General features: G+C 39.3%; 2 protein-coding genes across 2 annotated transcripts in view; one reads left to right on the plus strand and one right to left on the minus strand.

The window, feature by feature from the left end:
- The window catches only part of cenpp (centromere protein P), a 63,999-nt gene that overhangs the window by 9,091 nt on the left and 41,954 nt on the right, over positions 1-12,954 (plus strand). The window lies entirely within an intron of this gene.
- On the minus strand, positions 869-7,813 carry ogna (osteoglycin, paralog a). Its single transcript, XM_077529857.1, has 6 exons — positions 7,600-7,813; positions 5,184-5,247; positions 3,847-4,011; positions 3,466-3,668; positions 3,256-3,348; positions 869-1,689 (listed from the first exon to the last, which is right to left on the minus strand). Exons 1-6 carry the CDS (start codon positions 7,744-7,746, stop codon positions 1,519-1,521), a joined length of 843 nt encoding a protein of 280 aa, XP_077385983.1. The 5' UTR covers positions 7,747-7,813; the 3' UTR covers positions 869-1,518.

Genomic DNA, 12,954 nt, shown 5'->3' on the forward strand with positions numbered 1-12,954 from the left:
CAAACGCAGCATTAAGTCGCATTTTCCCTACTTGCCTGCCTGCGTGCTTTTTTAAAATTTTTTCCACTTTTATTTTGCTCTACTTGCATTTTTTTTACAGCAATGTTGGAAAATTGTTCTATAGTGTGCAACTGGTAATGACATACAGACGCTTAAAAAAAACAAATAGACGCACATATTTTTGTTGTGTTGCAAGTGGACCGCAGCCACTTTTTTTTTTTCCGCAGCGCTGATGGTGGTCGGCCTCTTCACGGCTACAAACCATAAACATTTACAAGCTCTCGTGTGCATTCTTCATTTGTGGATGTTTTGGATGTTTTTTCTATTGTTGCAGTGTGGTTGTTAAAACAACTTGTATTTCTCAACATTGCCATGAAAATGTGTAGTAGACCTACGGCTTCACTTTTAAGAAGTTCGTATTTAGGAATGATTGACAGCTGTCTTATACACAAAATATCTGTTTCCAGTAGGGATGTAACAATATCCAAACATCACGATACGATATTTATCACAAATGAGCTTGTACTAAAATAAATCACGCACACAATATTGTGCTTATGTACAATACAGCAATGAAAAATATAAAAAATATTACACAAATTATATATATATATATATATAATTTAAATTCTGCAGGACTTGGGCCATGAAATTCTGTATTTTCTCCCGGGATAGGTGAAATCCTCGCTTGCTTTACTTTCCTTCCATCCCAATACGTTTTGAGCTGATGAAAATTGAGGTCATTCCTACACAAAATCAACTCACTATGAACTCCAACTTGATCAGCGTGACCATCATCAACTCGCAAAAAATGTTTGTACAGATGTTTCTTCTTTGCCAGCAATGCTTCCAAACACATAAAAAAAAGAAAAGTTCAACTTTATTCAAATATCTTAAGCCATCCGCATAACACTGTACAACCACTATTCTCTATACACAATTGCTAATCATTTTTATTAGACAGATTTATTACTGAAGGGGATGGTTGGGGCTACATTTCATACACGGATTAAATAAATGATGATAAATGCTTCCATACTTAAATTCAAGTTGAGTCTATAAATTAAAGATAAAAATGAGGTCCCCCATTGAGAGTCGTAAATATTGATTTTTTATTTTTATTTTTTGTTGTTTCCAATCGTGTTTGCATCATTTTTTTGCTTTTATTGACGGTGCAACATGAGAATGACAATGCAAGGAGATGTTAAAATATTCTCCGAGCGAGGTCTTCATTTCTAAGTGTCATCAACAGTTCTGCAGTCCACTAAACTTTGACCTGACGTTAGCAGGAACTCGAAGCCGTTTTCCATGTTGTCGCACTTGTGAATAATTGATATTCCCAACCAGAAGGTATGAAAACAACTTTGCATTTTTACTTTGACCTGACCGTTTCACGCTTCAGTCGTGACCTTGAAGGCCAGTTCTCCCCCAAAATCCAGAATATTTCGGTGTCCCCGCCGAAGAACAAAATTCTTCGGCGATTCTATTGGGAAGGACGACAGTAACGGTGGTGGTTCTTCACCGGTACCGTCCGATCGGCAGTACTGTCATACACGTGAAGCTGTCGGGGTACTTGGAGAGGACCACGGGATTGCCGTCCAGGCGAACTTCGCTGAGGCTGGGTCGAAGGTAGTACGTGTCGTTGGACCTGCAGAAGGTGTTGATGTTGACGTCTGTGATGTTGTTGTTCTGGTGGCGAGAGGGACAGATAAGGTGTCAAGAATGAAACCGAGGCAGTGACATACCCACACCACAGACCAAGTATTTGACTTTGAGTTACCACATCTCGACATTTCTGCCCGTGGTGTCTTTTGCAATTTAGAATCATTCATCTGTTGGACCGTGCGGACTTGAAATTTGTTGGCAACCGGACAAAATCTCTCTGATGAACTTGTTTTAGAAGAACACCTGGAAATGGTCAACATGACCCTGAAATGGCTTCTTCAAATCAAAATGGTAGATGTGGTGTCTTTTCAGGCACAACCACTTGAGACTTTTCTGATGAGAGAGTTCCTAAATTCCATGTTGCTAATTGATACTGGGTGCTATCATTATTCAAAAACTGCAGTTTGAAAAGTACTCCACCCTAAAAATAGCTGATTCAAATTGAAAGTCAGACTTTCTTTCTTTTCAGGCCTGGCTTCCTTCTTGAGACATTTTTGTATGTCTACTCTGATTGACACCCTGACCAAAATTCATGTTGTTAAGAATAGATCAACTGATGAATTTTCAAAGTAATAACTAGAGTAAGTGCAATTTCTGAGAAATTGCGTGGGAATGCTAAAAGCTGAATGCTTATGAAGTAAATTTGAAAGATAAATTATGTGAAAATTTCAAAGTTTTAATTGAAGTTGAAGCATATAAATGAATAAAAAGAAAACGAACTGCAATTTGTCTAAGGTGCGATTTAATCATTTCAGAGAAATTCTAATACATTTCCTGATATGATGGTCAGTTGGTATCAAACCATCAAATGTACTAAAATGTGTTCCAAGCGGGGTTTGAAACCAGGTTCTCCGTGGGGGAGGCAATTGCTCTAAGGACTGAGCTAACGTGCTTTTAAATTCTTGGCTAATGGCGTATGTATTAAAAAAAAAAAAAAAGCCAACGTGCATTTAATCGTTTCAGTGAAATTGTAATGCCTTTCCTGATATGATATTCAGTTGGCATGCAGACCTCCTGGTTACTGGACAATGCACTTAACCAAGTGCGCCACTGAGCAGTATCAGAGAGCTGGTAATGTTGATCGGTTGTATGTATAGAAGTGGGCGTGGAAAGTGGGACTTTGAAAAAGTTTGATGTCAATCCCATTGAAAAGGAATGGGGAAGAGTTGATCTTTAACCTTAAATTGTGCAAGGACTTTAAGTAATGTGGAATCAGACGATATATATACCATGAATTTTTGAATGGTGTAAATGGGAAGTATTATGTGGGAGTTGTTTCTCCGAAAAAAAGTCAAGAGAATGAAAATCCGAATAACACGTGGGATGCGTTCAGCATTCCCACAATTAAGAACATTACAAAGCAATTGACATTAAAAAAAACAAAATGTCGGACATTCTGTGTATGACCTTTTTCAAGACTTTTTTTTTTTTTTTGGTGTGTCTACTCATGATCGACATTTCTACTAAACTTCATGTAGGTAAGTGGCACTGGAAATGGGGGGCGGAATTTTTCCAAAACTTAGAAAGAAGCAGATTGATTTCCAAACCTCCAACAATCAACGAATATCTCCAAAGATATCCGGTACATACCTGTAGATGTAAGGTCCGAACCTTCTCCGGGATCTGTGGGACTGCCTCGATCTCATTATCAGCCAGATACAAGTTGACCAGACCTGCCAGTTTCTGCCAGGTTACGATAACGACAATTTCATCAATTGGGATATCAGAATATCTTGCCAGTAAAAAAAAAAACCAACAACATTGTAAGGTAAATGTGGTATTTTAGTGAGTGACGTATACCTTGAAAGCAGTTGCTTTGACACCCTTGGTCTTGAGGAGGTTGTTGTTGGCGTTGAACGACATCAGCTTGGCAGGAAGCGCCGGAAGCTTGACCAGCCTGTTGTCCGCCAGCGACAGTTCCTCCAGTAGCGGCAGTTTAGCGAACGCCCCGTCCTCAATCTCCGAGATCAGGTTCCCCGTTAGGTCGATCCTCTTCAGCGTTACTGTTGCGCGACGAAGACAAAAACCACAACAACAGTGCTCATTTTTCTTTGACTTTGCACCTTTTTTTGTATTGTCCAATTTTGATTTAAAGCTCCCAAAATTTCAGCTCTTCTCTCTTGAGCCAATATGACTCCTTTTTTTTTCTTGTTGCCGCCGGTGTGTTACGACGCAACTTACCGATGTCGGCAAAGTCCCTGGTGTTGATCTTTTTGATTTTGTTAAAGCGGGCGTACAGGTAGGCCGTTTCCTTGGGCAGGGTGGGAACGGCGGTCATGTCCGGGCTGACTTCCTCGCAGTACACCGAGCGGGTTAGGCAGACGCACAGCAGACACGTGGGCAGGTCTGCAACACGGGCGGCACACGGAAAAAGGCTCTTTTTGAGAGATGTGACTAGATGCGGCCAAAGCCGTGTCGAAATAGAAATTGGTGTCAAGGAAGCGTTTTGAATAAGAGTTGTGTCTGGCGAGTATTTTGCACATCACGCCAGATGCTGACGTCATCTACTTATAAGATTGTGGGAAAACGTTGCAATGTCGTACTTGTTGGTATCTCTGGAAAAATCACGGATAAATAAATGCGCAACTCTGGTCTGGTCTCCTGTGACGTCGCTGATCAGGCGCCAGTTTTACACGGTCGCTAGCTCCTTCCGTCCATTTAAACCAGACTTTTCTGACATTTTAACGACTGGCTGTCTTGTGTGTAAGAGATGTTTGATGCCACTTTTTTTTTTTTTTTAGACCAGACCAATGCCAGTACAAATTTTCAATCTTGAGTACGCACCGATAGCGCAACTAATTTTGATACATAGAATTTCAATGAACACAATGAGAGATAATTAGGTCAAGATCCTTTCCATTGTGACACGCATGATGATTCAACAATGTGTACCGGTGGCGGGTATCAACAGATTTCTTGATTATAAAGGCCAGTATAAGTGAAATGGGGACCAAACAATAACAAGTAAATTACAAGAAAAAGAAATGGAAATCGATACCATGCTGCTGGAAAAAGTTAAGTTCAAGACGAAACATAAGTGAGTAGTAAGTACTCGGAATCATTTCTTAAGTCTGTTCATTTCCAATGCTTATCAGAATAACAAAAACAACATTACACGTAAAGCATTGACTAGTGATGAGATCGAAACTGTAATTAAGACATTTCAACAAAGAAAAGCCCCAGGAATGGATGGCTTTTTATCGAATTTTACTCTCATTATTTTGGCCAAATATTCAATCTCTTTTCTTGGAGGTAGTATATGTATTAATGTAAAAAAAAGTTGCCAGAAGCCATATATATTTTGTACCATTTCAGTGATTCCAAACAAGGCCACGAATGCAATAAAGCTTCTGATTTTCAGATTATTAGTTTAATCAACCGTGACAAGAAAATCAGAACAAAAGTAATGAAATAATAATAATATCATCGTCTGATTAGCTTAATGGGGCAAGCTGCAACAAACTTTTTAAATGCACACCCCGTGAATGATTTCTTTGCAAATGAAGCTGATTTGTTACCTGCTGCATCTCCCCCCGCCGGGATGGGGCTGTTGTCTGCTTCGTCGGCCGAAGGCAGCGCTCTCTGTGGAATCAGTCAAACCCAACATTAAAGTCAAGTTGGTGGATGCAATGATTTGAAGTTAGTTAAGTCAAGTTTAAGCCGTATTTGTAATCGTCTGTTTTTGTTGTTGTTGTCGTTACTAATCAGTCAGCCGATATTATTGCAGTCAGACAGAATTTTCCTGATTCAAATGCATTCTATTTTTAATTTCTCAAGAAACAGCAAATGCTGTTGAGTGTCTTGGGTCGGGCACAATGATGTCCTTGCGTCGTTTGTCCACTACACAGAACTTTTGACTCCATTCAATCCAATAAGCATTTTTCTTGAGACGATGACGTGGTTGTCCCATTTCTCACGTGGCCGCACGCCAACAATTACAACAGCAATGGTGGCTGAGCAGGATTTTTGCTTTTACGGCAACAAGTGGAGATGGTGAACAATATAAAAATGCTGTTCTTAACTCATTTGCTCCCAATAACGTGTAAATACGTTTTTTTTTAATGTTGTAAGTGTCCCAAAAACGTATTTAGACGTTTTTTTTGTTTTAGTTTTATGTTAGAGCATACAGAAAGCTTTGACGCAGCTTCTCAACTGCAAAGAACGGTTGCAGAAATGGTAGTTATTACACAAACGGCCAGCAGGTGGCAGCGGAGCAAAGGAGATCAACCAGGGCCATCGTGAAAAAAAGCTCAATTACTTTGAATTTTAAATAGATTTGTTAAAACTGATGACACTTAGCTCTCTTCTAATGCAAATTGCTGCAAAACGAAAACAGACAAACATACTTTTTTTTTTTTTTTTTTTTTTTGATGAAAGAAGAGACTTTAATCTTTCTTTTGATAGGTTCCATGCTTTTATAGCAATAGAACACAATATTCTGTGGGCCTTGCAAAATCAGTCAAAATGCAGTAAAACAGTCGGGAGCGAACGGGATTGCGAAATGTGAAAATGGCGGCGAGTGAATGAGTTAAATGCATGCGGATATTCCCGTTCATTCAGGTCATTTCTTTATCGGGGCATTGAATTGATCCCAACCGGAATACTTGTTAGTCTGAGAGGACGTTTTTGCCTCTCATCTTATCTTAGAAAGTTTCATCGGGTCATTAAACAAGGCTGAGGCTGGTGCAGTCCGAACCGATTTCTGCTTTCTTGCCATGTAGTCCTTAGACCTGCTCATTGATGGAAGTGAAAAGTTCTGGCACATTTCAAGCTTTTCTGACCAAATAACATCATCACATATAACAAAAGCTAGCCGTAAAAAAATAAAGTATGTATCTCTGTACAAGAAATGGAGCATCAAGGCTGGAGTTCACATTGGAACTCTTCGGCGATTCCCTCGACAATCGCCACCAAATTGATTTAGCCTTTAAACAACAGATGGGAAATCTTTGAGATTTTTTTCAGACCGTTGGGTCCATCTGTTCCGAGAAACAACCGGTCCCAGGAGCGCAAAGTGAAGATTACGTTGACAAATGGACTTACTAGATCCACCGCAAAGCAGACAAACGTTTGGTTTTGCTTGGCTGGGGAGCTTGTGAAGCGACTTCTTGTGGTTGTGTGAGGGTTTCTGTGGTGCGTCTTCAAGTCTTTCCAGGGTGCCATGAGGAAATGTTGGTGCGCAAAGAGCAGACAGACTTTTGCCAATTGTAGGGTCGGGCACTAAATGATGTGTAGGTCACTTTCTAATGTGTCTCCAGGAATAAAAAAAACACGGACACAGTTTAAGCTTAGTATTATAAATGAACTATTAGAGTTGAAATGGTCATTTGGGTGAGATTGTAATTCGCGGACATTCGATTCCACAACCTTTTAAGCCACAAACGCCCTTCAGCAAGGTTCCGTCATACACATGAAACAAAACCAAATAAGATGGTTTATAACCACTAATGGTTTTTGTTTTCTTTTCTTTTACACAAATTGTATCACTCATGCACCCATGGAGGCTCAAAATGTTCTTTAATAGAAACTAATGATGAAAACGTCACTTATTTGAAGTGGGTTTTCCCCTTACTGTACACCATTTACAGCCCCTCCCTCCTGAAGAAGGAAAAAGTTTTTTTTGTTATGTTTTTTATAGCATTGTGTATCAGCATTCTTTTTAATTGAAAGTTACAATTGCACAATTTTACTAACATTGAGCTAAATGGTTGAATGTCATTTTTAAACAGCCTTTCCTTAACTTTTTTTATATTTAAAAAATAGCCTTTTTCAAAAGCAAACATTTGTCAAGTTTATGTTGATATTTGATTTTTATCTTTTAACGCAAGCTTCATGAAGTTTTCAAGTCACTATTCAGCATGCAGTCTTAATCTTGGGGGCTTTTCTCAATGAGTCAGTCAAACAAACAAGGAAGTGCTCCAAGTCGCTTCTTACCCTGGCCCGCGTCCATTTGAAGTCGTTGGCGCCGAAGCCGCCGAGCCGCCTTCCCGCTGCCGGCCGGACGTCCCCGCGGGAGCCGGCGGCCAGCCACGGCGCCAGCAGCACGCACGTCAGTACGAGCGCCCTCATGCCGCTCGCCATACGTTTTCAATCTGGGACAGCAGATGGACGCGCTGCGCTTCAAGCCCCCTCGCCGGCCCCTGGCAAATGGCGCTATTTAAAGGCTGGAGCCGCGCGCGAAAAAGCAGACTTTTTCTTTTTCTTTTTTCTTTTTTTTTTTTAACCCTTTCACAACAGGTCGCACTCCGACAAGGCCCACAGCAAATCCTGTTTGTTTGTTGATTGAACATATAAACAAGTAACAGAAAATATTGGAATGGAAAGTCAAAACAACGTGGAAATAAAATCTTATGGTCATCACTTAGTGGAGGAAATGAGATTTTTATGAAAAGGAAGTGACTATGAATGCTATTTTTTTATTTTATTTCTTTTTGCTTTTGTAACACCTCGAACTACAACAAGCTGGGATAGGCTCCAGCACCCCCACGACCCTTGTGAGGAAAAGCGGTTAAGAAGATGGATGGATGGATGTCACAACAATGTGAATGTCGTGAGTGTCATTTTTTATTTTATTTTTTTTGTCACTTGATTTACACAGCCTGTACTGTGGTTGTAATTGATTTAAATAATAATTTTACAAGGCCATGTTAAATGAAACATATTTTTAGTGTAACTGCAATGGATTCAATTCTTAATATTCATATTTTTACTAAGAAGTTTCTACTATTTGGAGCATTGGTAATTTTGACTTTTGTCTAAAATAGCTACTGCGTGAATTCCTCAAATGAATCGAAAATTGTTGTGAATCGAATCAAGTCTGGCCCTTGTGAATTGAATCGAATCGATTCTGGAAATCTGAATCGATACCCAGCCCTAATAATTAGTTAGCTTTGTACACATAAACTTTATTTTCAGTTAGTTTTTGTTTTTTGTTTTTTATAATTTTTGTTTTTATTTTATTGCGTTGACAAAATAGTTTTTTTGAATTTTAGTTTTAGTTTTTTCATCCTTGTTTGCCGCACACTTTGACTTGGACTTGTGTTAAAAAAAAAAAAAAAAACACTTTAAATACAGATGTTGTGTCTTTACCACGTTGATAACCGGGGGGGGGGGGAGAAAAAAAAATCCTGTCTTCCTCCAGTCATAAAAGTTAAAAGGTGCTCATAATTGCTAACACACCTGTAACAGTGTAGGCTGATGTTGCTGATGTTTCAATCTTTTTCTCCCGCTGAGGCCTGAGAGGGTCACATGCTTTCAATCGAAGCCTTTTGCTGTTCAACTCATCTTTGCTGCCGCGCTCGCTCGTTCGTTCATTCGTCCGCACTCATTTTTTCCCTCTCGCTGCAACTTATCAAGAAGAAGAAGCATCGATTGGACGCACACACAAAAAAAATGCGGGGAAGCCCGACAAGTCTTTTTGCGTTGCCAAAAAATCTGAATCCAGTCCAAAGGCATCCGCAAGTCAACAGCTGCGAAAGACACTCGGCGCACTCGCATCGAGTTGAGAACTCCGATTTTCTTGCAGTGGAAAGTTTTCCCACATTTTGTTGCCAGATTTGACATAATTGTGGAGACCGTAAGTCAGTCGAGTAAACATGACGCTACTCAAAGGCTTCATGCTAGTGACGGACCGATATGGTTTTTTCAAGGCCGATTATTAGTAGTCAAGCAGGCCGATAGCTGATATTGCAAGCCGATATTCATTTGCAGTCGAATAGAAAAAAAAAAAAAAGAGAACATTTTCTTTTCAACTATATTGACAGATTTGTTTAAAAATTATCACAAAAATTGCTTCCAGGGTCATTAACATGTGTTAAGCTAAATAAAAAAATAAAATTAAAAAGCAAGTGAATAGATTTCTACTGTAGATAAAGATTTCTAAAATTTCAACATAATTTCTTGATTTTTTTTTTTTTTAAATAAGTGTAGGGCGTTCGTATTTTTTATTAAGTGGATATTTAACTCGATCCATAAATGAAAAGATCCCTGCATCTCAGAGTGACAAATGCATGCGAATGTAGCTAATTTGGGGTTTTTGTTGGCGTTCGAAAAGCCTTTAAAAGGTCTTCGCAGTGAAAAATTGCCTGAGTATGTTCCAAATGTGTTTATGACAAGTCGAAACTCTTCCAATTCCTGATGAAAACCCCCAATTGGCAATGTTTGCAAGTATTCACTGCTCAGTGAAATACCAGCTTCATCAGCCTTCAGATTCAAAAAATGTCCGGTGCCGATATTTGTCAAATATCGGCACCGATAATCGGGCCGGCCGATAATCGGTCTATCCCTGCTCCATGCATTCAGCGCTCAGTTCCAAATGAAAGTTAGCATCGTGCTATCAGCTGCTAACTGTCCTAATATGGGTGCGAAGTGAACGCAGTTGCTCTTCATCCGTCTTTTTTTCACGACATGACATGGAAATAAATCATCAAAGGAAAAAGTTTTGCCGCTCGCCGACTGACTCAAATCAAGTGACTCTGTTTTGTATTACTGTAAATATTTTGGAAGCGAAACTCACGTGGGAAAGAACAATTTGGTCTTCCTATATGCGCCGGCCGATGATGGTTTTTCCTTCTGCCGGCATTCCGTCCTGGAATTCAGTCACGGAGGATTTCAGGGAAAAAAGCAGAAGATTGATAAAACAGCTGCATGCATGCAAAACAACAAATGAAGGTGGAGAAGGATTGCCATGTTGCGCCGACATGTCGTCGCAACGCTTTTGTGGAACAATAAATTCATGCTTGTAGATGTAGTTCATTGGTTTAAGGTTGTTGTTGTTTTTTAGTTGCCTGTCGTGAATCATCGGACGAAGTATTTGCCGATTGTGTGTCGTGTTTCGAACGGCTGCAGTCTACGCATGCTTCCTGCTGTCAGCGAGATTCCGAGCAGATGTGCCCGAGTGAAGAGAAGAATGGTGCAAAAAAAAATAAAGAATAACAATGAAAAATAATTTGAGGGTATCACGATCAGATCGTTTTAATTATGGCAGCCAAATTCGTGATTGCGATTCACATCTGATGAATTGGACAGTCTTAACTAAATCCTTACATTTTTGAGAGCAAAATACATGTTCCGAATATTATGTCATTTGTGGAAGAGGTATTCAACGAGATCGTTCATGAAACTTGGAGATGGTTATGTTTGGTGAAATCGTTACATTATGCAGAATCGTAATGACGATAAAAGTGCCAGCAGAATGTGTTGTCCGCGAGCACAGCACTCAATTGAACTGTGACAGGTGCCCCTTAACTCCATTATTGACTGTTTTTAGAATCGATGATCCTATAAATTATTTTGAGTCGTTGAGTAGTGGAATGTGTTTGGGGTTAAAATCTCATTCGTGCACGGTTACATCCGTTTATTTTGGTTAACTTATCCGGATGCCAAATGTTTTTTCCTTACCTAATAATGAGTTAAAAGTTTAGATATATTTGCAAACTGCTTCGGTAGGAACTGCAACTGTGTCAGCATCAAAAGAAAGCTATTGAAACTGCATTGCGCATGAGTCGAAGAGTTGTCCGCTAATGCCGGTGATCGGGTGCCCGTATTATACAATTTTAATCGATGACGGTGTAGATTAGAGATTGAGCATGATTTCCCGATGGCGTTGTGTTGTATTTTGGTGCGAAATGCTGCAGTATATGATACCAATTTGAATGGCGGAAGAACAGCTAGCGACTGTTGCTAGCTAGCCCCGATTACGCCCGACAATGACGTGGAGCTTGTCGTTGCTAAATATTTACTAACCGGTTTAAATATAGATGCATAAAAAGTGGCGATTACACATCAGGATCACATTTTTGTCAATTTGCATTACCATGTTTTAAATGTTTTGTGAATTTTTTTAGATGAAATACTTGTGAGATTGAAGTGAGCAAGATACATTTCAGATATAACTTAAGGTTATCTTGGGTTTAGTTGTCTTCTAACAGCAGATTTAAAGCAGGTGCGCTTGATAAATGGAAGACACTTAGATGGGAAATTTGAACACAGTTTGTGGGCGGAGCCTGGCGGCACAGTCGCCACAAAACTGCAACGACAAAACTTCACTGTACATGTCTAATAAATCTCACGTGTCTTTCTACATGTGGAGCGAGGGGGGGGCGAGCCAGCGGGTGGAAAAAAATGGCTGGCGAGCCAGCGAGATTGACTTAAGATAGACTCAAATGTAGTCGTAACCCGGCGCATCCAAAAAGCGTCAAAGGAGCGCAATCCAAACCAGATGTGGGCGCAAAGCGCCAACGCCAACTGGAACATTTCGCTCTTCGCTTGATAGCTTTAATGACTGGCCATTATGCAGAAATGTAATATTGCAAATATATAGATAGATTTCAGGGACAAAAATGTGCGGCAAATAATCAAATCAGGCTGTGTCAAATCATACTAAATCAACAACGCGGCTTGCATGAAGTCGTTGGGTAAAAGCTTGAGCTCTTCACATTTTTCCATTTGGCATGAGGTGACAAAAGTCCTCACTCAGCACTTCAAGAAACACTTGTGAACAACTAACAAGCTATTTCTGTGAAAATTCTTCATTTCAAAAAATTGTGCCACTTTATGTTGAGCGATTCATACGGCACTTTTTTTGATGAATATTTTTGCGTTAAGGACTGTATCGGGCACAGGGGTGTGAATTGCTTAGTACGTGGCCATTCCATCCGTAACACGATTCATAAGTCACGATTCGATTCGATACAGATAAATCCTGATACGAATTTAGAAATCAATCATTGCTGTTTTTTTTCTTATTTTCTCACATTTAGAAAATACTAATCACTAGGGGTGTGAATTGCCTCGTACCTGACGATTCGATTCGTATCACGATTCACAGGTCACGATTCGATTCGATACCGATTAATCCCGATACGAATTTATAAGTCGATTGTTGTGATTTTTTTCATTCAAATTTAGAAAATACTAATCAGTAAGATTTATATGAAAATGTATTATTTATTTATCTGAAATTTCAGTCTTATAGAGGTTGTAATCTGTTTCATGTTTGAACAGCATTAAAATAAAATATTAAGGCTTAATGTTCCGTTCATATAACATTCTTCCATGCTCAAGGTGTGAATCCTAACCCGAAGTCAGACGTTTTGTTGAATATTTTTCCATTAAAAATGGAAGTTTAAAAATGGATTCACACACACAAAAAAAAAAAAAAAAAAAAAAAGGCAATGATGATAAGACGTTGAATCGGTAAGACTCACGAATGAACAATTCTGAGCTCTTAAAAAAAAATAAAAAAAATAGATTTTTTTTTAATCGATTCGAGAATCGCGCGTTGTAGTA

Source organism: Festucalex cinctus, chromosome 8 (assembly GCF_051991245.1).
Source record: "Festucalex cinctus isolate MCC-2025b chromosome 8, RoL_Fcin_1.0, whole genome shotgun sequence".
Taxonomy (NCBI): domain Eukaryota; kingdom Metazoa; phylum Chordata; class Actinopteri; order Syngnathiformes; family Syngnathidae; genus Festucalex; species Festucalex cinctus.

Coding starts and splice junctions, on each gene's coding strand:
- ogna (XM_077529857.1), bottom strand. CDS start 7,746: ATGGCGAGCGGCATGAGGGCGCTCGTACTGACGTGCGTGCTGCTGGCG. Junction 5,248..7,599: donor TCAAATGGACGCGGGCCAGG/GTAAGAAGCGAC, acceptor CTGATTCCACAG/AGAGCGCTGCCTTCGGCCGA. Junction 1,690..3,255: donor TTCGGACCTTACATCTACAG/GTATGTACCGGA, acceptor TCTCGCCACCAG/AACAACAACATCACAGACGT.